The sequence below is a fragment of the Cibotium barometz genome, chromosome 28, assembly GCF_041138505.1.
Source record: "Cibotium barometz isolate CiBa-2024 chromosome 28, ASM4113850v1, whole genome shotgun sequence".
NCBI lineage: Eukaryota > Viridiplantae > Streptophyta > Polypodiopsida > Cyatheales > Cibotiaceae > Cibotium > Cibotium barometz.
The window spans coordinates 35,361,785-35,388,026 of NC_141073.1; the positions used below are offsets into that span (position 1 = coordinate 35,361,785).

Consider the following 26,242-nt stretch of genomic DNA (forward strand, 5'->3'; position numbering starts at 1 on the left):
ATCAACATATCATCAACATACAAGATGAGGATCAATAGACTGCCATCCAAAGCTTTCTTGGTGTATAAGCAGTGATCTATGTCACTTCTCCTGAATTTCTGGGATTTCATGAATGTATCAAATTTATGATACCATTCCCTTGGTGCCTGTTTGAGCCCATAAAGACTCTTTTTCAGCTTGCATACAAGCTTCTCCTTTCCACTCACTGCATAACCCTCTGGCTGCTGCATATATATCTCCTCATGGAGATCACCGTGAAGAAAAGCAGTCTTCACATCCATCTGAATCAAGTCCAGATCATCATGTGCAACCAAAGCTAACACAGCTCTAAGTGTGGTCATTTTGACCACTGGAGAGAAGATCTCATCAAAGTCCACACCATATTCCTGCTTGAAGCCCTTAGCCACTAACCTGGCTTTGTATCTTGGCTTTGCATCTGGTGCAACTTTGAGCCTGTAAACCCACTTGCATGGCAAAACCTTCTTGCCTGCAGGCAAAGGCACCAACTTCCATGTTCCATTTTTATGCAGAGAATCCATCTCTGACTTCATGGCACGCTCCCATAGAGCCTTGTCTGCCCTCTGTAAAGCCTCCTTATAACATGAGGGCTCCCCACAGTCAGGGAGCATCAAGTAGTCAACCCCTGGAACAAACCTGTCAGGGGCTCTGGAGGGTCTAGTGGACCTCCGTACCCAATGACCATCATTTGCAGGTTGCTGTCTAGCCTGCATATCACCCATTGGTGGCTCCTGTCCCATGCCATAAGGCTGAAATATCATGCCCGGTATTTCTTCTAACTGTGGTATATCCATAGGGATATCTTCTGCCATCTCTGGCTGTCCATTTGGACCATTTTCAGCACCATTTAAGGGCTGGTTTTCTTGCTGTAATGGCTGATTTACAGCCCTTTGTTGTTGTCCATGATGTCCATCATCATCAAAGATGACTCTGCCAGGCTCCTGTTGCCTTGCAGGCTCCTTATACATGCATGTTTCATCAAAAATGACATCATTGCTGCGTATGATCTTTCTATTCACGGGATCCCAAAGTCTAAACCCCATTTCACCTCTGTCACCATATCCTAGGAATATGCATTTGTGAGACTTAGGATCAAGTTTGGTGCGCATTTCCCTGCGTATGTGCACGTACGCAACACAACAAAAAACTCTCAAGTGCTTGTATGACGGAGGCTTCCCTGTCCATACTTCTTCTGGCACTTTCCCACCAAGCCTCGTGTTAGGTGACTTGTTTATAAGGTGAACGGCTGTCATAACAGCTTCAGCCCAAAAACCATGAGGTAACGCAGCATGTGACAACATAGAACGGACCTTCTCCTGTATGGTCCCGTTCATCCTCTCTGCTGTCCCGTTTTGTGGAGGATCATAAGGAGTAGAGAGCTCCCTCTTGATGCCTTTAGCATCACAAAAGTCCTGAAACTGTTTGTACATATACTCTCCACCATTGTTGGAACGCAAAGCCTTCAGTGTTTTGCCAGTTTGATTCTCAACTAGAGCAACAAACTTCTGAAACACTGAGAATGTATCACTCTTCAAACGAAGAGGATAAACCCACACCTTACGTGTGGCATCATCAATAAAAGACAAAATATTTTGCCCCTCCCAAAGAAAGCTGAGGCATCTCACATACATCTGTATGCACAAGCTCTAACTGAGCATCTTTCTGTCCAAGAGCTTTCTTGTGGGGGCACTGTAGTTGCCTACCATATATACAATGCTCACAAAACTGAAAACTTGAAAACTTTAGAGAAGGCAAGTAACCCAAACGAGACAATTGCTCCATTCCTTTGACACTCATGTGTCCCAACCGGCTATGCCACATAGAGATTTCCGGCAGCTCGGTTGCATTTACATTAGCATGGTGACAAACACCTGCATGCATAAAATAAAGAGTGTCCACCTTAGAGCCTCTGGCAACAACCAGTGAGGCCTTACTAATTTTCCACTTTCCACGACCAAATGTGGTAACATAATCAGCATCATCAGCTGTCCAGTAGAAAGCAGATTCTTTTTGATCTCAGGCACATGCCTGACATCATGGAACATAAGCTGTGAGCCATCTGAAAACACAAGCCTCACATCACCTCTGCCAAGAATCTTGCATGCATGGTTATCACCCAAATAAACCACTCCTTCATTGCCAGCAGTATACCTGACAAACAAGTCTCTGCAACCTGTGACATGAAAGGAGGCACCTGAATCAATGATCCATGAGTGCATACCATGACCACCTGTAAGAAGTGAATGGGCATCAAGTGAAGACGTAAATAGAACCTCATCCTCACTGCCACATGCATGTGACACATTGATTTCTTCAATCTTGACTCCACTTTTGCCCTTTGGCTTTACATCTTTGGCTTCATCTTTGTCTTTGTCTTTGCCTTTTCCCTTTTCTTTTTGATCATTTTTCCATTTGTAGCATTGCTTTTTAATGTGTCCCTTCTTGCCACAATAATGGCATTCCAAATCCTTTTTGGAGCGAGACTTGCTCCTTCCCCTTTCTTGGCTTGGGATCTCCCACGTGCATTCATTGCATTGGACTTTCCAACAGAGTTGTTTTTCCTATTCATCTCTTCTTGAAGAAGAGCACCCTCAACATCTGCATATGACAGCATAGCATGCGAATTGCTAGTGGCTGTCCTGAATGTGTCCCAACTCTCTGGCAAAGTGCATAACAGAAAAGTGGCTTTGAACTCATCGTCCATTGCCAACTTTTGATTTATAACTTGGCTGACAATACCATTAAACTCATTTAGATGGGCTGCCATAGACGCCCCTTCCTTCATGTGAAGACCTATGAGTTTCTTCAACCAATACACTTTGCTTGAGGCACTTTGTTGGGCATACAAGTCCTGCAATCTCTGCCACATTCCCCAAGCTGTCTTCTCTTCACGAATGCTGAAAAGTAATGAGTCTGACACAGACAACATGATAGTAGATCTTGCCAGCTCATCCATATCTTCCCACTGATCTTGCCAGCTCATCCATATCTTCCCACTCTTCAGCAGTAAGAGAAGCGGGCATCACACCCCTTTCTTTGATAGGCTTGTGCTGCTTTTTCTGGAGCAACACATTGTAGCACTGGGTTTGCCAAATATCATAATTATGCGAGCCTTCAAGCTTTTTGATGTGAAGCAATGAAGAGCTCTCACCTGTGGTTGCCATAGCAATATGCAACCTGTCAATGCCTGACTCCCTGCAAAATGTGCAAACACTGCACCAAAAGCACACAAAGTGCTCATTGTTGTTCTCCCAAGCTTTATCTCCCACTGCGGAAGCACAAATGCAACTTTTCTCCCACTTTATGTGATGAAATCACCAAAATCTGGTTGCTGCAGATTTTGGACAGCACCTTAAATGTGCTCTGTTGCCCTTCCAAAGTACTGTACAGCAGTACCAAGTGCTCACCAATGATGTACCAAACCTGTACCGGCAAGTACAGCAGCTGAAATTGAACCTTTTGGTCACTCAAAACAGTGTACAGCCATGCCAAAACTTGCACAAAGCTGTGCCAAATCTGTACCAGCAGGTACAGTAGCAATAAATGCTCTCCTGGCTGTCCAAATGAGTGAAAATCAGACTTTTACAGTCCTGTATACTCCATACAACAGTCCCGAACAGAAATTGGGCAAAAGCCCCTTGACTGCAAGCTGATTTTTTGAGGATTCAAGGCATAAATGTCTTGCCTGCTGCTTTGCCAAGCTCAACAAGCATAAGAACTTGAAAAGCCCCTTGATTTAAGATCAATTTCTGATCATACATGGTACATTGACGCACATGAAGGCATCCAGAGTGTTCTCGATGCTTCCCCCTGGCCACATATACATCAAATACATGAAACCCCCTTGATTTACAGGCACATTGAGTGCTTGTAAGGCATCAACACATTATCCACAGCGTCAAATGCGATTGCCTGCATGCAAATCAACCAAATCGGCACAAAAGCCCCTTGATTTGCACTGCAATTTGCTGCAATTTTGCCCAAATGTGCGATTTTTCACATCATACAGCATGTATGAGTGCTTAATTGCACAATTACATCAAAAGCCCCAAATTTCGACATCCAATTTCCTGCAAATTGATCCTGATTGTGACCAATGTCACCCAATTTCGCCAATTTCGCTCAAAATTGAGCAATTCGGCACCTGTACCTGGTCAATTGATAATTGTACCTGCTCAATTGCAAGTCCCAAAAAAAAATTGAAGCAAAATATCTTGTAATTTTCTGATTTTTTGTTTTTGTTGCAGGAAAAGGGGGGTTTGCTGATGCTGCTGCAGAATTAGTGCAGATGAAGGACTCCTTTGCAGCAGCCCGTGTGAATCTCTACAGTTCTCTGATGAGACCCTTTTCTGTGCCAAAGTGTGCTGACGATGACGTCTCCGGCACGACTGCACGTGTGTGTGTCCTTCGTTGATGGAGATGGTGAAGAGGTCGAGAGATAAAGACTATTCTCCTCTCCTCTTCGTCGAACTCACAGCTGGCCCTGAGATGTTCGCCAAGAACCGCAAGTTGGAGCCCTACTTGACAGGCGAGTTCCGTGCAGGTGGCTCCATTGCCACTGCGTACTGGCGCCAAGTGGTTTCTAGATACATGTTTGTGGCTACGTGAGTGCCGACTGCTGCTGTATGTTTACGTTGCCGCCTGCTTCTTCGCTTAGCGCTCGCTCCATGCTCGACGCCTGTTATATTGACGTCCGCCTGGTTAATAACGATCAACGGCTGCTGCCTTCGCCACCTCCGCCTAGCTGCTGCGACTGCCTGTTAGCTATGGCGCTCCTTGAGACGCTTCGCTGGCCTCCTCGCTAGCGCACGTGACGTTTGTTGACGTAGCCTCCAAACGTCACAGCCTCCGATCGGTAGCCAGCCGACCCGTCGCCAGTCCACGCTCACCGCACCAAGGCTTGTGTTTTCGCGGCCTTCGCCCAACCTCCGCCTAGTAGCGAGTTGAACGCCCAACGCCACCTACTGTCAGCGCTACAGCTCACGAATTGCTGCCCAGCTTCTTGGATCAGTCTCCTACCTGCTGCTCTCAATAAACACAGTGGCCTTTGCGTTTCCTGCTCTGATACCAGTTGTGTGGGAGAAGGAAGAATTATGGTTATGTTAATTCATGTGGGAGACATACACAGAGAGAACAAGGGAGAGAGAGAGAGAGAGTTGTGGGGATAAGTCAACTCATCAGTAGCATGAGTGTGTGACTCCCCTATCACACATGTATATTGCACTAGTACACATAGTGCACTTAGTACATTAAAAGTACGAAGTGTACTATGTACTATAACTTATGGGCTTGTACACACTATAAGGGTGGGCATAATGCCCTTACCCCAACAGCAGAGTCATCTTTGATGATGATGGACATCATGGACAACAACCAAGGGCTGTAAATCAGCCATTACAGCAGCAAAACCAGCCCTTAAATGGTGCTGAAAATGGTCCAAATGGACAGCGAGAGATGGCATAAGATATCCCTATGGATATCCCACAGTTAGAGGAGATACCGGGCATGATATTTCAACCTTATGGCATGGAACAGGAGCCACCAATAGGTGATATGCAGGCTGGACAGCAACCTGCAAATGATGGTCATTGGGTACGGAGGTCCACAAGACCCTCCAGAGCCCCTGACAGGTTTGTTCCAGGGGTTGACTACTTGATGCTTACTGACTGTGGGGAGCCCTCATGTTATAAGGAGGCTTTACATAGGGCAGATAAGGCTCTATGGGAGCGTGCTATGAAGTCAGAGATGGATTCTTTGCACAAAAATGGAACATGGAAGTTGGTGCATTTGCCTACAGGCAAGAAGGTTTTGCCATGCAAGTGGGTATACAGGCTCAAAGTTGCACCAGATGCAAAGCCAAGATACAAAGCCAGGTTAGTGGCTAAGGGCTTCAAGCAGGAATATGGTGTGGACTTTGATGAGATCTTCTCTCCAGTGGTCAAAATGACCACACTTAGAGCTGTATTAGCTTTGGTTGCTCATGATGATCTGGATTTGATTCAGATGGATGTGAAGACTGCTTTTCTTCACGGTGATCTCCATGAGGAGATATATATGCAACAGCCAGAGGGTTATGCAGTGAATGGAAAGGAGAAGCTTGTATGCAAGCTGAAAAAGAGTCTTTATGGGCTCAAACAGGCACCAAGGGAATGGTATCATAAATTTGATACATTCATGAAATCCCAGGATTTCAGGAGAAGTGACATAGATCACTGCTTATACACCAAGAAAGCTTTGGATGGCAGTCTATTGATCCTCATCTTGTATGTTGATGATATGTTGATTGCCGGGAAATCTCGTAAAGAGATGGATGCCTTGAAAAAGAGGCTGCATCAAACCTTTGATATGAAGGATTTGGGTGATGCAAATCACTTTTTGGGTATGCGGATACTTCCGGACAGAAATCAGCATGTGTTGTATTTGTCTCAGAAGGAATACATTGGCAAAGTTTTGCAGAGGTTCAATATGGACGGGGGGAAGAAGACTAGTACTCCTTTGCCTCCATATGTGAAACTCAGTGCTATGGACAGCCGACAGTCGGATAGTGACAGGGCTGATATGGCCAAGATTTCGTATGCTTCAGCTTGTGGCAGTCTCATGTATGCCATGGTTGCTACCAAGCCTGACATTGCATTTGCAGTGGGAGTGGTTTCTAGATACATGGCCAAACTTGGCAAGAAGCATTGGGAAGCAGTGAAAGGTGTCATGAGATACCTGAAGAGCACACAGGATATGTGCATTTGCTTTGGCAAACAGGATGCATTAGTGCATGGTTACACGGATTCGGATTATGCCGGTCATCAAGATAACCGGAAGTCTACTACCGGTTATGTGTTTACATTCACAGGAGGTGCTGCGTCATGGATATCCAAGATGTAGAAGTGCATAGCCTTATCTACTACAGAGGCCGAGTATATTGCAGCCACAGAGGCTTGCAAGGAGGCATTATGGCTATCTTGGTTAGTGGTTGATTTGGGTTATACAGGGGATATTCCATTGTTGCATTGTGACAGTCAGAGTGCCATTCAGTTGGCAAAGAACCCTGTCTTTCATGCAAAGACGAAGCATGTGGATGTGAAGTATCACTTCATCAGAGAGGTAATAGAGAACAAGCAAATTCAGCTTGTTAAGATTCATACGGATGACAACCCGGCTGATCTGTTGACAAAGAGTTTGCCTCCAGAGCGATTTGCTCATTGTAGACACTTGATGGGCATTGGATGAGGCCAGTTTCAGCCTTGATATGGCCTTGTATATTATCATGTACATGCTGATTTTTCTTTTCTTTCATTTAAGGGCACTTTGCCTTTAAGTGGGAGGCTGTTGGGGTAAAGGCATTATGCCCACCCTTGTAGTGTGTACAAGCCCATAAGTTATAGTACATAGTACACTTAGTACTTTTAATGTACTAAGTGCACTATGTGTACTAGTGCAAATATACATGTGTGATAGGGTAGTCACACACTCACACTTGATGAGTTGACTTATCCCCACAACTCTCTCTCTCTCTCTCTCTCTCTCTCTCTCTCTCTCTCTCTCCTTCTTCTCTCTGTGTATGTCTCCCACATGAAACCCTAATTCTCCCATTCAGATATGGCCATAATGTTGCTATCACATTTGCCCTCTCAGTACTCAGCATTTTACTCTTCGTTTTTGATTACCAATGGCAGGCTCGGCACCATCACATGGGAGGAGCTTGTGCCCATGGTCTTGGACCAGGAGGAAAGATTCACGAACCCTCCACAGGGCAGAGGTTCGGAGGCCTTAATTGGCCAACGGTCGAAAGGCCGGAATAACAACAATAAGGACAAAGGGAAGGCTTCATCGGAGAAGTCTTCTGAGAAGAAGCCCGCTGCAGATTGAGAGATACTGAAGGCCGAGAAGACCTGCAATGATTGTGGCGAGAAAGGCCACTATTGGAGGAAGTGTCCTAAGCAGATTGGGAAGAGTGCTGATTCTTTAGCTTCAGCTGCAAAGACTGCAGCCTTTGTGCACTTAGAGATGATGGACTCAGATGCTTCATCTTCTTCGAGCAAGGAGGCAGTTGGCTTCACCGCAAACGATACTCTGGCACAGTTGGAGCCAGTGTCTTGGTTGGAGAAATACGGTATTGGGACATCCAACTTGGTAAGGTTCTTGAATCTTGTATCTTTGTCTCCTATTCTTTCAAAATCTACATTCAAATGCTACTCTCTTTTTGACGCTAACTTAACATTCTTCTTTGTACAATGTAGAGACGGATTGCATTGAGAGTTCTCTCCTAGGATTTCTGTTCAGGGCCTTGTGAGGAGAATTGGAGTACATGGGCTCTTTTTCACACAAAAAAGAGAAACAGACTCTCTACAGCACAATTGGAGAGGCTTGTCCTTTGTCATTGCAATCTCTGATTGCTAGAGCAAAAGGGTCATCCCATTGAGCCTTTCCAAGTGAATCGAGATAAGATTGATATCATGAAGTGCAAGGAGATTCCCGACATTCCTTAGGAGAAGAGAGACATCTATTCTATGCTCTATGAGGAGATCATGGCTCCGGCTCACACTACACGATCTTCTCGAGAGGCTAGTACTAGTGGTGCACCTGCACCTCTAGAGGATGAGGCATTTGATGACTCGGCTACCGGTAGTGACCCTGAGAGTGAGGCTGTAGAGGTAGAAGATGGAGCTGAGGATGAGCATGAGGATGCAGATGAGGATGAGGATGCAGCTAGCAGCGAGTAGCTGCAAGCATCATTTTATTTGGACATGTTATTTAGTTTGAACTTTGGACATGTTATTTATTTTGATCTTGGATTTTGAGTCATGACTCTTCACCCATGTGGTGATCCTTTTGATTTCTGTTTAGTCATCACCCATGTGATTTGTGATCTCATCATATCTTACGTGTATTTTGTTTTTTTTGAAATGAATTCAATGTGGTCTCTTATAAGTTATGTCAATATTTTTTTCTTTTGTATATTTCAAGTTAAAAATATACATGCTTTTTCTATTTTGTATGAAACTTTTTTGTACCTGTTTCTTACGTTTTATGAAACGTTTCAAAACGTATGAAACCCGTTTCATACTTGCCGTTTCAGAAATGCCTGGCAACACTGCTTGGGTGGAGAGAAAACTACTCATGGCCTTGACGACGAATAGGAAGAGGTAAGGTGCCAAAGGACAGCCCTGTCTAACCGAGCGGGAGAGGGGGAAATTGTATGCTTCCACCACTTGTGGAGATGTTGGGGCTCCAATGAGGAGGGATCAAAAAAAGTCCGTGGCGATGGCTCTCACGTGGGGGGGGGGATCTGAAACAATAGCTCCATCTTGGCCATGCAACCTGTGAATACCGTCTCTCCTCCTATGGGAGCTGGCTATCTCAAAGAAATACCCTGTGACTCTATCACCTGCCTGAGTCCAGAAAGAGGCCTTGGCATGATACCTGTTCTCCACCCTCCTCTCCTCTATGGATCTAATCTCCGTGCGAGTAGTGGCAAGTGACTCTCGATCCACAGGCTGTTCGGGGACCTCTCTTGAAGCCGTTGTAAAGAGGCAAGACGACTCCTGAAACTCCTCTCCTGCTTCTGGAAACCCTCTAATCGGCTCTCAACTGCCTCTTGCGCAAGAAACAACGGATGTCCCCTAAGCCCTCATCCAATGTGCGCGTAGCAGAGCTTGAAAGAAAATCCAATCTCGCCCATATCTGCTCTATCCTATTGCAAACCTTGGTGTCTTGAATGAGGCTGTTCGGAATCCTCGAGCTCAGATGCGTGTCATGCCTCCGGGGGTCCTCTAAGGACAAAATAACCAGGGCATGGTCAAAAAATGAAGTGCCTGCCAAAATACCAATCATACCTCCTCGGCTGCAAGCCCACTCATCAACATAAAATCCGTCATGTCGAGAGAGATTGGGGCCGGTGCTCCTGCTACCCGATCTCGAGAAGCAAAGGCTTGGAGGGTTACGCCTAAACTCTGGAAGATGCCCAGGGTCCTGTCCCTTGATTGCAAGAATCTCCTCCTCCTCCCAGGCTGAGTACTTTGCTTCTGAAACTGTGGCCATGCCACCTCCAAGTTTGTCCTTTGTTGCCTGTATCGCGTTAAAGTCACCGCCCAAGCACCAAAAATCAGCCTGAGGGAGGGCTTGCGGTATTGAGCTCCAAAAGAGGGCTCTACCTGTAGCAACGTTCGGAGCGTAAACGTTGAGGAAGCCAACGCTATCCTCTCCAATAGTAATGGTAATCCACTGTGCACGCCCTGAGACAATGACTCGTGAGCCAGTCACTGTCGGCAGCAGTTGCTTACTGACAGATATACACACCCCTCCCTGCGTCCTTGAGGGGCCGAAGGATGGGGACCAAAAAGTGACTCTTGCCTGGAAGAATCTTCCTACATGTGCGGGTGCGCCTCTCTGAGAGATGATGCTCCTGGAGGAAAAGAATGTCTATGGGTCCCCCCACTATGGCCCTCTGAAGCTCGCCACGTAGGATGCCTCGTCCATGAAAGCATTGAGGCCCCCCTACTGAATGTTCCATGAAACAATCCGCATATCAATCTCGGTGTGATGCGGCACTAGCGGAACTGCCCTCCACTTGAAGAGTCGGGTGTGAGGGTTTAGACGGGGAATAATCACAATTTGTGAGGCGAAGGCACGCTAGGTGGCCACTAATCTTGCCCTCCATGTGACTCCACTCTATACAAGCGCACACATATGCACGCTCCGAACTCCATCGATCACAGTAGAGGTATCTTTAAGAGGGGGAAGAGGTACTGCAACAGAAGTATGCATGAACACAAAAAGCAGCACATCTGGATGGGAGACTACCATCTCCCCGTCCTGGCCTCGATGGGCTGAACCTCCAAGTTCCATCCTAGCTAGAGGCCAAAAATGGGTGAGAATGTCGGTGATGCGGAGATCGTGGAGATGGTGGGAGAGCTCAACTGCCTGACCTTGGATGGCAGCTGCCACTAACTCAAGATCCCACTATGTCAATGGGGTTGCACTGAAGGGGAAAGAAGATCATTGCGCCATTATCCGGCGTAGTAGAGGGCCTGGAGTGGTGAAAAACCACACAAACCCGAACTGGGGCTAGTGTCTCCTCAAACATGTCGGTCCCTTCCGTCGGCAAACATCGGAAGAAACTGTAGTCCACAGACTGTCCTAGGATCTTGCCCCCCCCCCAAAGGGACTCTGGTGAGGGAGCCCTCATCGGGGAGGCGACAATGGTCATCTCTACCGGCTCGGAAAATCGGTGAATCAAGCGATGGACTGATCGTGCCGGTTGCCTCCACTCTGGGTCAAGGGTTGTTGGGGGGTGACGAGAGTGCTCTGGAGAGGCACCGGGGGGGCGGCCGGGGGGGGGGGGGGGGTGGGGGTTGGATGATCAAGGCGGTGTGGAGTGCGCTGCGGCGGGTATATTCGGTGTCGAGACTGGGGGATGTGGCAAGAGCGGGTGGAGGGGCGTAGAGGCCGAGGAGGGGTGCTGTTGTGAGGGATCCATCAGAGAGGAAAGTTGAGGGGAAGGACCTGTCGGGGGCTCAGAGAGGTCGGCCAGTCTCTCAGAACACTGGGGGTCCGGGGGGGATCTCGACGAGGGATTGGCCGCCATGCTGGTGGGTCCGAAGGGACCCGCTCCGAGACTGGTGAGGGCATGTCACCAAAGGGAAAATGCTGAGATAAATCCTCATAACAGTTCTTTGACAGAACAAAAGGGGGGTTGGCCCTTTCCGGCCCCAGTGCTGGTGTCATTTGTATTTTCAGTATTTTCAATATTTGTGTTGCTGATGTTGTTTCCATTGTTTAATAACAATTAAATTAAGTGTTCTAAATATGTGTATATTATCTTCCGATCTCCAGGTCTCCTGTAAGGAGCGGTCACAGTAGATGACACCACAGATATGGGATAAGACCAAATGCACAAGCTCACCAGATGGAGCTAGTATTTTGAAACATATGGAAGTACATGATGTACTTGGAACACATGGATATACATGGAACGTATGGATGTGCTTGGAACACTTGCAGTCTGCAGTTGAGGACAACTGCGATAAAATAGGGAGGGAATGTAACTATAGCTCTATTTCACATGATGAAACCCATGCTTGGACACCAGACAGGTGGAAGAAGACATGGGGACATGGTCCATAAGGTTTGATTAAGAAAAAGCACCGTTCTTGGTCAGAAAGCAAGAAAAAGCAAACTGTCAAATAGGGTTGATTGAGAGGCAAGGACACCATTGGAAAGAGGAGGTTGAGTTGGACTAAAAGTTGCTTTTTCAAAAAGCAGCTCCAGAGCCAAAAAGCAAGGCCCAGAAGTTAGAAAAGCAAAACAAGAACTTTTGACTAAAGTTGAGAGTAATATTTTACTATTACAAAGACTAAAAGCAAAGTAAAAGGCAAATGCAAAGCAAAAGCATCACTTTTTGGCAAAAAGCAAGGCTTTCCCAAGTATAAAGTTGAAGAAGAACCTCTTGATCGCGTTGCCATCTTCGTTGATGCGTGGAGATCGTCTTTTCCATCATCATCTACTTGATCATGAACCAAATCATGGAATTTTCATTGCTGTTGTTATGACCCTATGTTTTCTCTCTGGACACGGGCCCGGGATGGACAGTGTGAATGGCATCCATTTGGATATGAAAAAGAAACCCATGTGGGGCAGCCCAAGTGTGAAGGGTTAAAGTTTATAAGGTTTTAAAACCTTTGATGATTAAAAAAAAAAAATATTTGGAAGCATGCGTTTTGCTATTTGCTTTTGGCGTTTTGGAGAAAGCGAACTGAATCGCATCATCTTGGTTATAAAGCGAAGGGTGGCGCGTCTCCTTGGAACACGAGTCATTGGCACACGGCATCGAGCCAACCGGGTGTTGGTGGTCGTGGAAGCAGTCAGGCGGGAGACTTTCTGCAGCGTGGAGCAGGCCACGTGTTGGTGGCGGTTGCATGTGTGGAAGCAGCCCGGTGGGGCGATGGCCTCAGGTGGAGGTGCAGGTGGGGCGACGGCCTCGGGTGGTGTTGTGTGGCGTCTGGCACTTCTCTCCGTGGGTGGCTAGTCGCCAGAGAACACATGCGACTCCCAGGGCTGTAGTGTTGTACGTGGACTGGCTGAGCAGGATTAGCATCCAGGTGCTACATACAGATACATGTGGCGGAGCAGGATTCGCATCTAGGCGCTACATACAGATACGTGTGGGTGAGCAGGATTCCTCGGGCGGAGAGCTTTAAAGGTCTCCTTGGGCTATGTTTTGGAGACATCAAGGGCTTGCCCTCTTCCCCATGTGTGTGGGCGCACACTCGCAGGGGGGTGTGTATGCCGGTGGGCGCTCGGTTGGTTGTTGGAGGAGGTACTACTGCTCTTGGCTACTGTTGTGGCGGCTTTGTGTGGATTGTACGGCTGAGCAAGGCTATTGTTTATGCTCCTGCTGTTGTACGACAGTACTGCTGTTTCAAACCATGGGGGACAGGTGGCGGTGGCCTATTCCCCAAATCTACTTGATGAAGGAGACTAGAGATAGGCTTTTCTCTTTCTCTCTCTCATTGTGGATTGTAGGCCCTGTTGAAGAGATTTGGATACAGAGACCAAGCTACATATACACGGGATGATGTTCATGGAAGAGATGTGTTCCTCTTCGTCTTGAACTTATGTGTATTCAGGGATTGCTTGAAACGGTCTCTATCTTTCTCTCTTTGGGTTATGGAAAAAGCGCACGGTATTGCTATGGAAAACAGCCCTGATTTTAGCACCGTGATTGGATGGTGTATCTGTGGGTTTCTCATGGAAACAGGACATTGGTTTTCGAGAGGAAACAGGACTTTGGTATCGAGGAAACATGCCTATGGTTTATGGGATACATGTCTTTGGTTTATCAGATACAGGTCTTTGGTTTCATGTGGAAAGCATGTCTTTGGATTTATCTGAACAGGTTGTAGTTTTCTCGAGGTTACATGCAAGCTGTGACCATAGGGAAGGACATGTGGTTTGGTACAACCCTACTGCCGTTTGGGAAAGGGTTTGAGGGATCCATGGTAGAGATGGAGAAGACCTTTTCAAGCAGGGAGGTGTTATACAGTGTGCCTTCTCCATGGTATGCTGTGCTGTAATAACGAGAGTTCTCTTTTGGAAGTCTTGGGTGAAACTATAAGGGATCCTATTGATGGAGGATTCTACAAGTTGTACTTTGTACTCAAATTTGATCAAGTAAAGAAATACCGCAAGGGGTGCCACTGTGTTTTAGGGCCAATCGGTGTCCGTGTAATGTTTGCAGGAGCACTCTAGCTCCCCTTGTTTGTTTTCCTTTTCCAGGTCCTCAAGGGTGTTGAAGTGTTTTGTGTGCGAGTGTTTGTTTCACCGCATGTCAAATTTCTGAAGGCCGGTTTCAGTTGCCGGCATTGATTGAGAGCATCTCCATCAACTGATGTGCCATGTTATCACGTGTCTATACGACTGTACGGATCCATACAGCCGTACGGAACTGTACGGGATTGAAAATTTCAAAAACCCTAAAACTGCTCCAAAAACCCTAAAAACTACTTTTTGGAGCAAAGCAAAAGCATCACTTTTTGGCAAAAACCAAGGCTTCCCCAAGTATAAAAGAAGCATGAGCTTCTCTTGAGCATCAAGTTGAAGAAAATCTCTTGATCGCGGTGCGATTTTCATTGAAGCGTGGAGATCATCTTCTCCATCATCATCTACTTGATCATGAACCAAATCATGGAATTTTTCATTGCTGCCCGCTGATTTAGAGCGCCTCCATCAACTGCCGTGCGACGTTATCACCTGTATGTACGATTATACGGATCCGTACAGCCGTACGGAATTGAAAATTTCAGAAACCCTAAAACTGCTCCAAAAACCCTAAAAGCTACTTCTTGGAGGGTTTTATTGCATGAAAGCCATTAAAATGAGTTTTATATTGGTTTTCTTGCCATAAAGAGCTTTTCCATCGTTTTCTTTATCAACAAGGCTATAGGAGTTGTGGAGATTACTCATGGGATGAGCGAGTGATTCTTGGAGTTGGAGTTGGATTTGGATTCGGATTCGGATTCGGATTCATTCGATTTGGTACTAGCCCAGTGAGAGATACTTGTGGGTCATCCTCGTGGTGTGCTCGGCATCAGAGATCTCGTGCCTAGACATCGACATCGACTTCGATATCCTACATCGGCATATCTGTTTGTTTTGCATTCATTGATTGTATTGATCCTGGCCAGTGTGCCTGTGGATTGTTCCTGAATAAATTCCTGAAAGGGGGCGGGGCCTATTCCCCGCTCAGTGTGGTGTATTGTTGAAGATCCCTATTCCCTTCTCTCTCTCCCCTCTCTCTCTATATCTTTCTCTCTTGGACATGTGGTTGAGTCTGTCACCACATGCCCCGCTGGCCTTACATTTGCAGCATTGGGGCAGCAAGTTTCGCAAGTCTCTTATCTTATCTTTGTACTATTCAACCACGCTTTTGTGTAGCATGTTATATTGGTATCAGAGCAAAGGTGTTTTATAGGGAGCCATGCATGCATGTAGCTTAGGTTTTCAGGCAGCAAGTCTAGAACTAGGCAGTAGGCCGCAAAAGCTGTGGTTTTTTCATGGACTTCATGAAAGATTGGTTCCGGGTGAGGACATGCAATCCGGGAGGAGCTGAGACTGAGAAGCACGGGAAGCACAACCCACTATTGGTGGCAATACCTGTAGTCTAGGTTCATTCTCCGAGTTCATTACAATGGAAGATGAGGTGAGTTGTGGTTTGGAGGAGCTTCCCATGGCAACACTTTGAGTGGGATCGACAAAGCAGGATCCTCAATTGGAGGCAAGAGTCTTACAGTTCAACCTCAAGGAGGAAGATGTTTCCTATGGAAGCTGGAGACCCATGCTACTATGCCTAGATTTTAGTTAGTTGTGTGACAACACACAGTGTCATTTGAGTATCCAACAAAAGATTGAAAGGAGGACACAAGCGAGGGTTGGATGATTCAGGTGGAGTTGGAGCAAAGGTGAATTGTTTTCTCCAGTGCTCCAAGTTCACAGCAGGAGGAGATGCCATGTGTACACCATAATTGGGTGCTACGTGGACATGCTAATTATTATTATTTTGGCTAACTTCGATTTGGAGTTCTTAGGAGGGTTTGATTCTTGAATTTCACTTAGTTTTCCATTATTTTATTGTGCAAGGGTACTCTATACAGTACTTTTCCTTTATCAGCTGTGTTACTATTGTCGTTACAGTTCAGAATTTCATTCATGAATTCTAGACTAAGTTTTTGTATGGTGTTTAATTGTGAGGCTCCTTTTCTGTTGCATCTGAACCACATTGTTCCTTCTTGTTTTTTTCCAGGTGATCAAGATGCCATACAGTACATGTGCAGAGAAGCCCCAAAGGCTGTGATTGAGCTAGAAAATTACGGCCTTCCGTTCTCACGCACAGAGGAGGGGAAGATTTATCAGCGAGCTTTCGGTGGTCAAAGTCTTAATTATGGGAAAGGTCTGGACATAGTTCATTTATGGTTTGGTGTGGAATATGTGCCTTATTGCATGTGCATTCTTTAGCATCATTGTCCAACGCTCAGGTTTACTGCAGGTGGCCAGGCCTACAGATGTGCATGTGCTGCTGATCGGACTGGCCATGCTCTTTTGCATACTTTGTATGGGCAGGCTATGAAACACAACACCCAGTTTTTTGTTGAGTATTTTGCTCTTGATCTGTTGATGAATGATGAGGGTAAGCAGTGCATAATCTATTGATACTACCTTGTCATTGTTTCGAAGTTTTATCCGTTAAGTAATAAGTCTGCAGCATGTTGACAACTAATATCACCAATGTGACCGATTATGTTACTATGATTGTTGGAAATTCTTGTCCAAACTCGTGCGTCCGTTTCAAAGGCCTTGACTCAAAGATCTACACATCAAAAATATGTGTAGCTTGAGCTGTTAGAGGCTGAACCTGATGACAAGCATATATGTGCTCCTTTTAAAAAATGAAGTGTGTGGAACTGAAACCGGCCTTCAGAAACTTGACAGGTGGTGAGCACACTTAATCACACTAAAAACTCTTTATGAACTAGAATAATAAACGAGGAAGAAGAAGAAAAAGAATAAGTGGAGCTAGAGTGCTCCTGCACAAAAGACCAATTGGCCCCAAAGCGCGCCCCTGTAGGTATTTATTTATCACTCGAGGTCGGCGTAGCCCTTGTACAATTCCCGAGAAGATACCTCCTTGCTTCACGTGGAGGAGATCTTCTCAAACTTTCACCCAGTTTGTGTTGAGGGATACAAGAGCCTTGGCCCTCTATTTATACAAGTTTTGGGGGTGAAAAGCTATGCTCTTCCCCCTAAGAAAAACTAATACAAGTGCTTTTCTCAAAAGAACTCTTTCGAATAGCTTTTCTTCTCTTTTTTTTAATTAAAAAAAAAAACGTAGCGCTTTAGCGTTTTCTTCTTTTTTGAAAACTGGGCTGCCCGGCCCTTTTCTCCATCGCGCTTTTCCTTGCGCGTTTTGCTGCTGCCTGGTTGCCCATCGCTTCGCCTCCCTTTCTCTTGCTTGTGAGCGCATGCCTGCCTACGTGGCAACGCCTGTGCTTGTGCAGCCAGCCGCCATGTGTACCAACAGTCAGCCACGTCAGCCCAGCCATGTGCGCTTCTAGCAGCCAGGTGTACCACACACACGTACGCTTCTTGCAACCAGGTGCCACATCATCTGCAGTCCAGCCTGTGCAGCCAGCCGTACCACGTGTCAGCTGCCACGTCACTTGTGCCACGTGGCAGTGCCACGTCAGCTGCTGACTGGTTGTACTTGCAGAGCTGACCCACAAGATGCCTCAGCTGCTGCTCTGCTCCTGCAACAAGGTAAGAGAAAGACCAAAAAAAACATGCACATGAACAAATATATGATCATGCACACACATGTACACACACACACACCAAACATGTATCTGCATCCACACGTGTACAAACTTACACATGCATATATAGGATTAAACATGCACATGAACAAATATATGATCATGCACACACATGTACACACACACACACCAAACATGTATCTGCATCCACACGTGTACAAACTTACACATGCATATATAGGATTAAATATGATTAGTGAATGTTAAACATGCTTAAACATAATCACAATGCTTTAGAAAAAGAGGTAAAATACTCAGTCCTGTAGCATACCCCCCTCTTAAAACAAAGCAATCGTCCTCGATTGTTCATTCAAAGGATCTGCCAATTGAAACAGAACCTAGGAGAGCAACGAGAAAGCTATGTCGTGCCAATTGAAACAGAACACTTGAATGCATAAATCAAGAGCATCCACCTCGTGAATAGTCATGTCTCCCTGGATGCTTTACCTACCCATGGCCATCCCACAGGACCCATGATCAGCAATACATCATGAACATGAGTAAACACCGACGCATATCAAATGAAAATCTAGAATAGACGTCCCCATTCTCTCAAAAGATCCGTATATCCATGAATCAAACCATGTGACTAGTGCATATATATCATAGAAATCCCATAGGCAGATATACTGTCAGTTCAGTATCTCGGGTGTGCTGATAAGAACACCAAGCGACTTCTAGATCTCATCCAAGTGAACTCTGTGACAAGGGAGCGGAGTCACCCCCCTCTTGAGTAACAAGTAGTACTTCAGAATCCACAGCTGAACCTGTTGAAGCACTTTCTAAGGTAGGCTCCAAACCAAAAGCCTCGAGGTAAAGTTGTAGTATCCTCGGTGAATCTGCCAAGTCACCCTCCTCCATCCACTTCTAATCCATAGGTGAATAGTTCAGAAACTTCACCAGATATCGACGTGAAACTTTTCCTCTGACTTTTCTTTCTTTATTTGCAAAATTTGTTCCGGTTGAAGAATCTCATCTAGTTCTTCGACTTCTGGTTGTTGCTCATCAACCTGATCTGTAGGCACCTCACCTCTGAAAGGTTTAAGAAGACTCACATGGAATGCATTATGAATCCTCCAATAATTCGGTAACTGAAGACGATAAGAAACATCACTCATCTTCTCGATCATCTAAAAAGGCCCATAGTACCGCATACTCAGTTTAGGATATAAGCTCTATTTACCCTTCATTTTCTTGAGTCTAGCCTTCTCAAATCTCAAAAGCACCCAATCACCCAAATCAGAAACCAATGATCGACGGTGGAGGTTTGCTGTTTTCCTCTGTTTCTCTTGAGTCCTTGGAAGAGCCACCTTGACCTTCTTGTAAGCCTCATCCATATTCTCCACAAAACGATCTGTCTCGAAGATCTTATCTTTTGTATGTAGGATCGGAGGTAGTTTCTTCCCGCCTTCCACAATCTCGAAAGGTGCCTTACCTGTTGAAGTGTGAATGGTGGTGTTGTAAGCAAACTCCACTAAAGGAAGATACTTTTCCCATTGTTCCTTATGATCTGAAACATAACACTTTAGAAGATCCAATATAACCGAGTTGGCAATTTTCGATTGCCCATCTGTTTGTGGATGAAAAGACGATGAGAACTTCAACGAAGTCTTCATGTTCTCAAACAATGCTCTCCAAAATAAACTCGTCATTCGAGGATCTCGGTCACTAACAATAGATGTGGGCATCCCATGGTACTTGAAGATATTTGTCAAAAATATCCTCACCATTTGCTCTGTATTAATCTTCTTCTTGACTGGAATGAAATGAGCCTGCTTGCTGAAACGATCCACGATAGTCCAGATGCCATTATTCCCACTCTTTGTCCTAGGAAGATCGAAGATAAAATCCATATCAATACTCTCCCACGGTCTATCTGGAATAGGCAAAGAATGAAGTAACCCAAGTGTCTTTTGACGGTCATACTTCACCTTCTGACAAATAATACAATCACGAACAAAAGCATCAGCATATCTGTGCATACTAGGCCAATAAAAGAATGCTTCAAAGCTTTCACTGTAGCCTCAATACCACGATGACCTGCATAAGGCGGAGCATGGCATTCTGTCAAAACCTTCTGCCTCAATTGAGATGTGACACAATTTGTCATGCATCATCAAAAATCCTTCCTTGAGAGAATAATGATCAACTCGCTCTCCTTGAGTCAAACAATAAAAAATCCGCTCAAAATCGGTGTCATGAGCATACTGTTCTCGCATATCATCAAGTTCATGATGAAAGATAATAGAGACGGTGGCCACATGTGGTTTCCTAGACAAAGCATACGCAACCACATTCTTTTTGCCATCCACATGAACAATCTGAAAGTGAAACATGGATAAAAAGTTTGCCCATCTTCTCTGAGAGCTTCATTTGAGTAAGGAAGTATCGTAAAGTCTGGTGATCACTTTGAACAATGAAATCAGCCCCAAGAAGGTAATGCTTCCAAGTAGAAAGAGCATGAATCACCGCAAAAAGCTCCTTCTCATATGCTTGTAGATTCCTTTCTGCTGGTGACAAAGTTCTACTCTCATAAGCAATAACATGTTCATCTTGCATAAGAACAGCTCCAATGCTATTCCCACATGCATCACAGTGTACCACAAAAGGTTTATGTAGATCTGGTAGAACCAAAATTGGAGGAGTGGTTAGCTTTTCCTTAAGCTTATTGAAAGCTTTCACTTCCTTCTCTGTCCATCGAAATTTTACATCTTTTTTGGTCAGGTGATGTAAAGGTGAAGCAATTTCTGCAAAGAATTGGATAAACCTCCTGTCATATGAATAAAGTCCTACGAAACTTCTCACATCATGAATAGTCTGCAAATCTGGCCAATTCTTTATCGCTTCAATTTTTGCTGGATCCATCCTGACGCCATCCTTAGACACTATGTGCCCAAGAAAGTGAATCTCCTGCATGAAAAATTCACTCTTCTTTCCGTTGCCAACCAATCGATGCTTTTTGAGTTTCTCAAATACTTTGGTCAAATGCTCCCGATACTCCTTTTCTGAATAAGAAAACACAATCATATCATCAAGGAAGGTGCCCACAAAAGCACGGTGGGGTCGGAAAATCCGATCTATCATCCTATTGAAAGTCGTTGGAGCATTCGTAAGACCAAAAGGCATGACCAAAAACTCATAAAGTCCAAAAGTTGCACATCTTCTGGCTTGATGCGAATTTGATGGTATCCACTCTTCAGATCAATGCAACTGAAGTAAGCTGCTCCTTGTAACCGGTCCAAGATATCATCGACTCGAGGTATAGGGAATCTGTTCTTGATGGTAATCTTATTTAGTGTCCTGTAATCATTGCACATCTGCCAAGAATCATCTTTCTTTTGTACCAAAAGCACTGGTGAACAATAGGGCGAAGAGCTCGGCTGAATCAACCCTTTGTCCAATAGATCACGCACTTGGCTCATAATCTATTCTTGAATTGTCCCTTCTCTCGTGGTTCAGTGTCTTTGTTGTCCTTTGACTCCTTTGCCTCTTTAAATGCCTTCTTTGAGAAGAGACGTTGGTTCTTAAATCCTAACATCTGACCAGTAAGCCTGGCATCTCTAGTCTGAGCATTTTCTATCATCTGAGTCATATTGATGACCTTTGTTTTAATGCAATAATCATGAAGCTCCTTGGGTAATCCACATAAATATGTCTCTACCTGCTCAACCAGTGACATGGGCCTAAAGGATATGACCGGTAGCAAAGCATCCCAAAATTTCTTATTATATTCTTTCAGATTGCTATAATCTTTGGAATCTCTGTTATAACATCCACCTCAAAAGTCGGTGTCAACCATAAAGAAGAGAAGATTTGCTTGAACTCCACCCAAGTGCTAGGTGCTATACCCTGGTGAAGAAGTGTCGACCACCATTGAAGAGCATTTCCCTTTAGGAAAGAAGCTGCCTTCCGTACCTTTGATGCCTCTGCGAAGTTCCCACCAAAAAATGCTGCATCAAACTGTTGAATGAAGGTGAGAGTCTTCAAACGATCCTTTGCACCACCAAAAGTATCAAACTTTACTGTAGCACCACCTTCTTTATAATCTTTTGGCTTCTGGCCCGGAACAAGATTATCATAGGGATGTGGTTTGAGAAAAGAATTGCCCACAACATCAGATCCCATGCCCATCATACCACCTCCCATACCAGGCATACCAAAAGCACTTCTGCCACCACCACCATAAGTTCCATACATACCTCCTGGCATACCTCCATACATACCTCCATGCATACCTGGCTGTATACCATAGCTCCCAGTCATGCCCATGTTGGGTACACCCGTCATGGAATGAAAGATAGAGCCTCCGCCAAAGTAACCAAGATGAGAAGTATTAAAAGGGTTTCCATGGGTAGGTGGGGGAAAAGAAGAAGAAGAATCGGGGTATGGTTGAAAATTTGGGTAGATGGGAGCTGAATGTTGAGGCTTGGCTTTCTTCTCTGACCCCTGCTTCCGTAGTTTAGAATCAGCTTTGAAGTTTTGTGGAAAACGTGAGTCCTTCGCGAGTTCCATTAATCCCTCCATCAAACTTACATCTTTGCTTCATAGGTGGCATCATCATCTTCAGCTTCTAGCATATTGGAAGGTATTTCTTGCTCACTTTCCTCATCTTCATCGAAGTAGTCGTCCTCTTCTGAAGATAAATCCTTCATCTCCACACTAGTTCCAGTCATAGAATTAAATGTGTCGACCACCACAGGCTCGCCCCTTAAAAAAGTTGATGATGAATCCCGACAATGGAACCTTGAAACCGGCCTTCAGAAACTTGACGGGCGGTGAGCACACTTAATCACACTAAAAACTCTTTATGAACTGGAATAATAAACTTGGAAGAAGAAAAAGAATAAGTGGAGCTAGAGTGCTCCTGCACAAAAGACCAATTTGGGCCCAAAGCATGGTGCCCCCGCAGGTATTTATTTATCACTGGAGGTCGGCGTAGCCCTTGTACAATTCCCGAGAAGATGCCTCCTTGCTTCACGTGGAGGAGATCTTCTCAAACTTTCACCCAATTTGTGTTGAGGGATACAAGAGCCTTGGCCCTCTATTTATACAAGTTTTGGGGGTGAAAAGCTATGCTTTTCACCCCTAAGAAAAACTAATACAAGTGCTTTTCTCAAAAGAACTCTTTCGAATAGCTTTTCTTCTCTCTTTTTTTTTAATAAAAAAAATAAACGTAGCGCTTTTAGCGTTTTCTTCTTTTTCGAAAACTGGGCTGCCCGGTGGCCCATCGCTTCGCCTCCCTTTCTCTTGCTTGTGAGCGCATGCCTGCCTACGTGGCAGCGCCTGTGCTTGTGCAGCCAGCCGCCATGTGTACCAACAGTCAGCTACGTCAGCCCAGCCATGTGCGCTTCTAGTGGAGAGGTGTACCACACACATGTACACTTCTTGCAGCCAGGTGCCACATCAGCTGCAGTCCAGCCGTACCACGTGTCAGCTGCCACATCACCTGTGCCACGTGAAAGTGCCACGTCAGCTGCTGACTGGTTGTACTTGCAGAGCTGACCCACAAGATGCCTCAGCTGCTGCTCTGCTCCTGCAACAAGGTAAGAGAAAGACCAAAAAAAACATGCACATGAACAAATATATGATCATGCACACACATGTACACACACACACGCCAAACATGTATCTGCATCCACACGCGTGTACAAACTTACACATGCATATATAGGATTAAACATGATTTGTGAATGTTAAACATGCTTAAACATAAACACAATGCTTAAGAAAAAGAGGTAAAATACTCAGTCCTGTAACAGGAACCGTGAGGACAGCCCAGCCTACCCCTGTGATCCTTGTGGCTTCTTCTTGAATGCAGTCCTGTTTCATAAAACTGGCTGCTGCCCTTGTTAAAATCCATGTGGTCCAGATGTGACTTCTGATTGCATCCTCACTAGGGTTTTCCAACCCTTGTCATCTGGGCCTAGCAATAGCAAAAATAGGGCCTGTCTTGCTTAGCCATCAGCAGATTGTTTATAGACAATCAGATCTTGCATTTCCACCGGCACAATGTAATCAAAGCATGCTAAACACAAACCTGAACACCTATCCTTAATCTACTAATATTCCTGCCTCGAGGTCACTAGTATGCCTGAGGAATGATAATCAATCCGGTGATTTATTCAAAGCCCGAACATCTACTCGAGATGGCTACTGAACTACTGGTAGCAACTCTCTATGACCAGCATACAGATGATCACCACCTTGTGAAACATACAAAACCGAGAGGGGTAAAGTAGTCGACTATTGAGTGGGGGCTGCTCCGTGTGGGCCTGGACCCTCTACACTCCCTGGTGGTTGAGCCTGGAGAGGAGCCTATTGTGGACTGACAAGAAGGATCTCCACCCAAAAAAAAGTCCTTGCTGACCACCAAAAAATCTGTCCTATGATCCCAGTCATGAGAAAATTTTAGGATTTTAGCCACGTGAAAGTGCCACGTCAGCTGCTGACTGGTTGTACTTGCAGAGCTGACCCACAAGATGCCTCAGCTGCTGCTCTGCTCCTGCAACAAGGTAAGAGAAAGACCAAAAAAAACATGCACATGAACAAATATATGATCATGCACACACATGTACACACACACGCCAAACATGTATCTGCATCCACACGCGTGTACAAACTTACACATGCATATATAGGATTAAACATGATTTGTGAATGTTAAACATGCTTAAACATAAACACAATGCTTAAGAAAAAGAGGTAAAATACTCAGTCCTGTAACAGGAACCGTGAGGACAGCCCAGCCTACCCCTGTGATCCTTGTGGCTTCTTCTTGAATGCAGTCCTGTTTCATAAAACTGGCTGCTGCCCTTGTTAAAATCCATGTGGTCCAGATGTGACTTCTGATTGCATCCTCACTAGGGTTTTCCAACCCTTGTCATCTGGGCCTAGCAATAGCAAAAATAGGGCCTGTCTTGCTTAGCCATCAGCAGATTGTTTATAGACAATCAGATCTTGCATTTCCACCGGCACAATGTAATCAAAGCATGCTAAACACAAACCTGAACACCTATCCTTAATCTACTAATATTCCTGCCTCGAGGTCACTAGTATGCCTGAGGAATGATAATCAATCCGGTGATTTATTCAAAGCCCGAACATCTACTCGAGATGGCTACTGAACTACTGGTAGCAACTCTCTATGACCAGCATACAGATGATCACCACCTTGTGAAACATACAAAACCGAGAGGGGTAAAGTAGTCGACTATTGAGTGGGGGCTGCTCCGTGTGGGCCTGGACCCTCTACACTCCCTGGTGGTTGAGCCTGGAGAGGAGCCTATTGTGGACTGACAAGAAGGATCTCCACCCAAAAAAAAGTCCTTGCTGACCACCAAAAAATCTGTCCTATGATCCCAGTCATGAGAAAATTTTAGGATTTTAGCATGTTTGGATGGCAGCATGATATATTTTTTTTTTGCTGAAACTCTGCATAAACTGTAGGTGAATGTCAAGGAGTCATTGCTCTTAACCTCGATGATGGATCTTTGCACAGGTTTCAGGCTAAGTCTACAATCTTAGCTACAGGAGTAAGCTTGCTGATTTTCTCTCTGGAAGTATTTTCTATCAGTTACGATGTGGTGAATTTTATAAAATTGCATGGTTTTTGCATATCTTTGTGATTGTACTGCAGGGTTATGGCAGAGCTTATTTCTCTGCAACTTCAGCGCACACATGCACAGGTGATGGAAATGCTATGGTTGCTCGTGCAGGCCTACCACTTGAGGTAATTTATGAAGTAGTAATTGAAATGCTGCTTCTTGTTGGAATGCCAAAACCTTCTAACACTATGAAACAATGATGTGATTTTTGTGAAGAATTCCTGGTTGTGGCATCATCTATGCATAGCCTTTTTGCAGGATTTGGAGTTTGTGCAATTCCATCCAACTGGAATCTATGGTGCAGGATGCTTGATCACAGAAGGTATCTCATGCAGTCACTCATGGTTTTATTTTGAAAGACCTGATGTTGAAAACGAATTGCATGTGTTTCTTTTGCAGTGCTTGACGTGAAGAAGTTTGATTTTAGTCATGCCAAAAGAACCAAGGGTTGAAACTCACAAGATGAACATTTCTTTTTGGAAACAAAGTGTTAAGTTGAGTCTATCTCAAACCTGCCTGGCCAAAACATCTTCATGTCACCTTGATGTGTGTCATGTCATGGTTGCCTGATTTGGCTTGCCCGTTAGATCTGGTGTCTGTGCCTTCCTATAGCTTCTTGTGTGCCTCTTTGTAGTAGCAGGCGTATTTAGTCTGTTCAAGGTGATGCACTAGATTTTTTGTTTTTGTAGATGTGTATTTGCTGTCATTCGAGAACAGGGCTTTACAACTGAGCCTATTGAGGTGTGGGGAATGGTGTCT

At 45.0% G+C, this 26,242-nt stretch overlaps 1 protein-coding gene across 1 annotated transcript in view; it reads left to right on the forward strand.

Moving 5' to 3' along the window:
- LOC147622774 (succinate dehydrogenase [ubiquinone] flavoprotein subunit, mitochondrial) overlaps positions 1-26,242 on the forward strand; it is a 67,567-nt gene that overhangs the window by 15,447 nt on the left and 25,878 nt on the right. Inside the window, exons 4-8 of the mRNA XM_086822398.1 lie at positions 16,313-16,459; positions 16,556-16,696; positions 25,326-25,411; positions 25,516-25,608; positions 25,742-25,805. Coding sequence (XP_086678524.1) covers positions 16,313-16,459; positions 16,556-16,696; positions 25,326-25,411; positions 25,516-25,608; positions 25,742-25,805 — 531 coding nt within the window. The remainder of the gene's footprint in view (positions 1-16,312; positions 16,460-16,555; positions 16,697-25,325; positions 25,412-25,515; positions 25,609-25,741; positions 25,806-26,242) is intronic.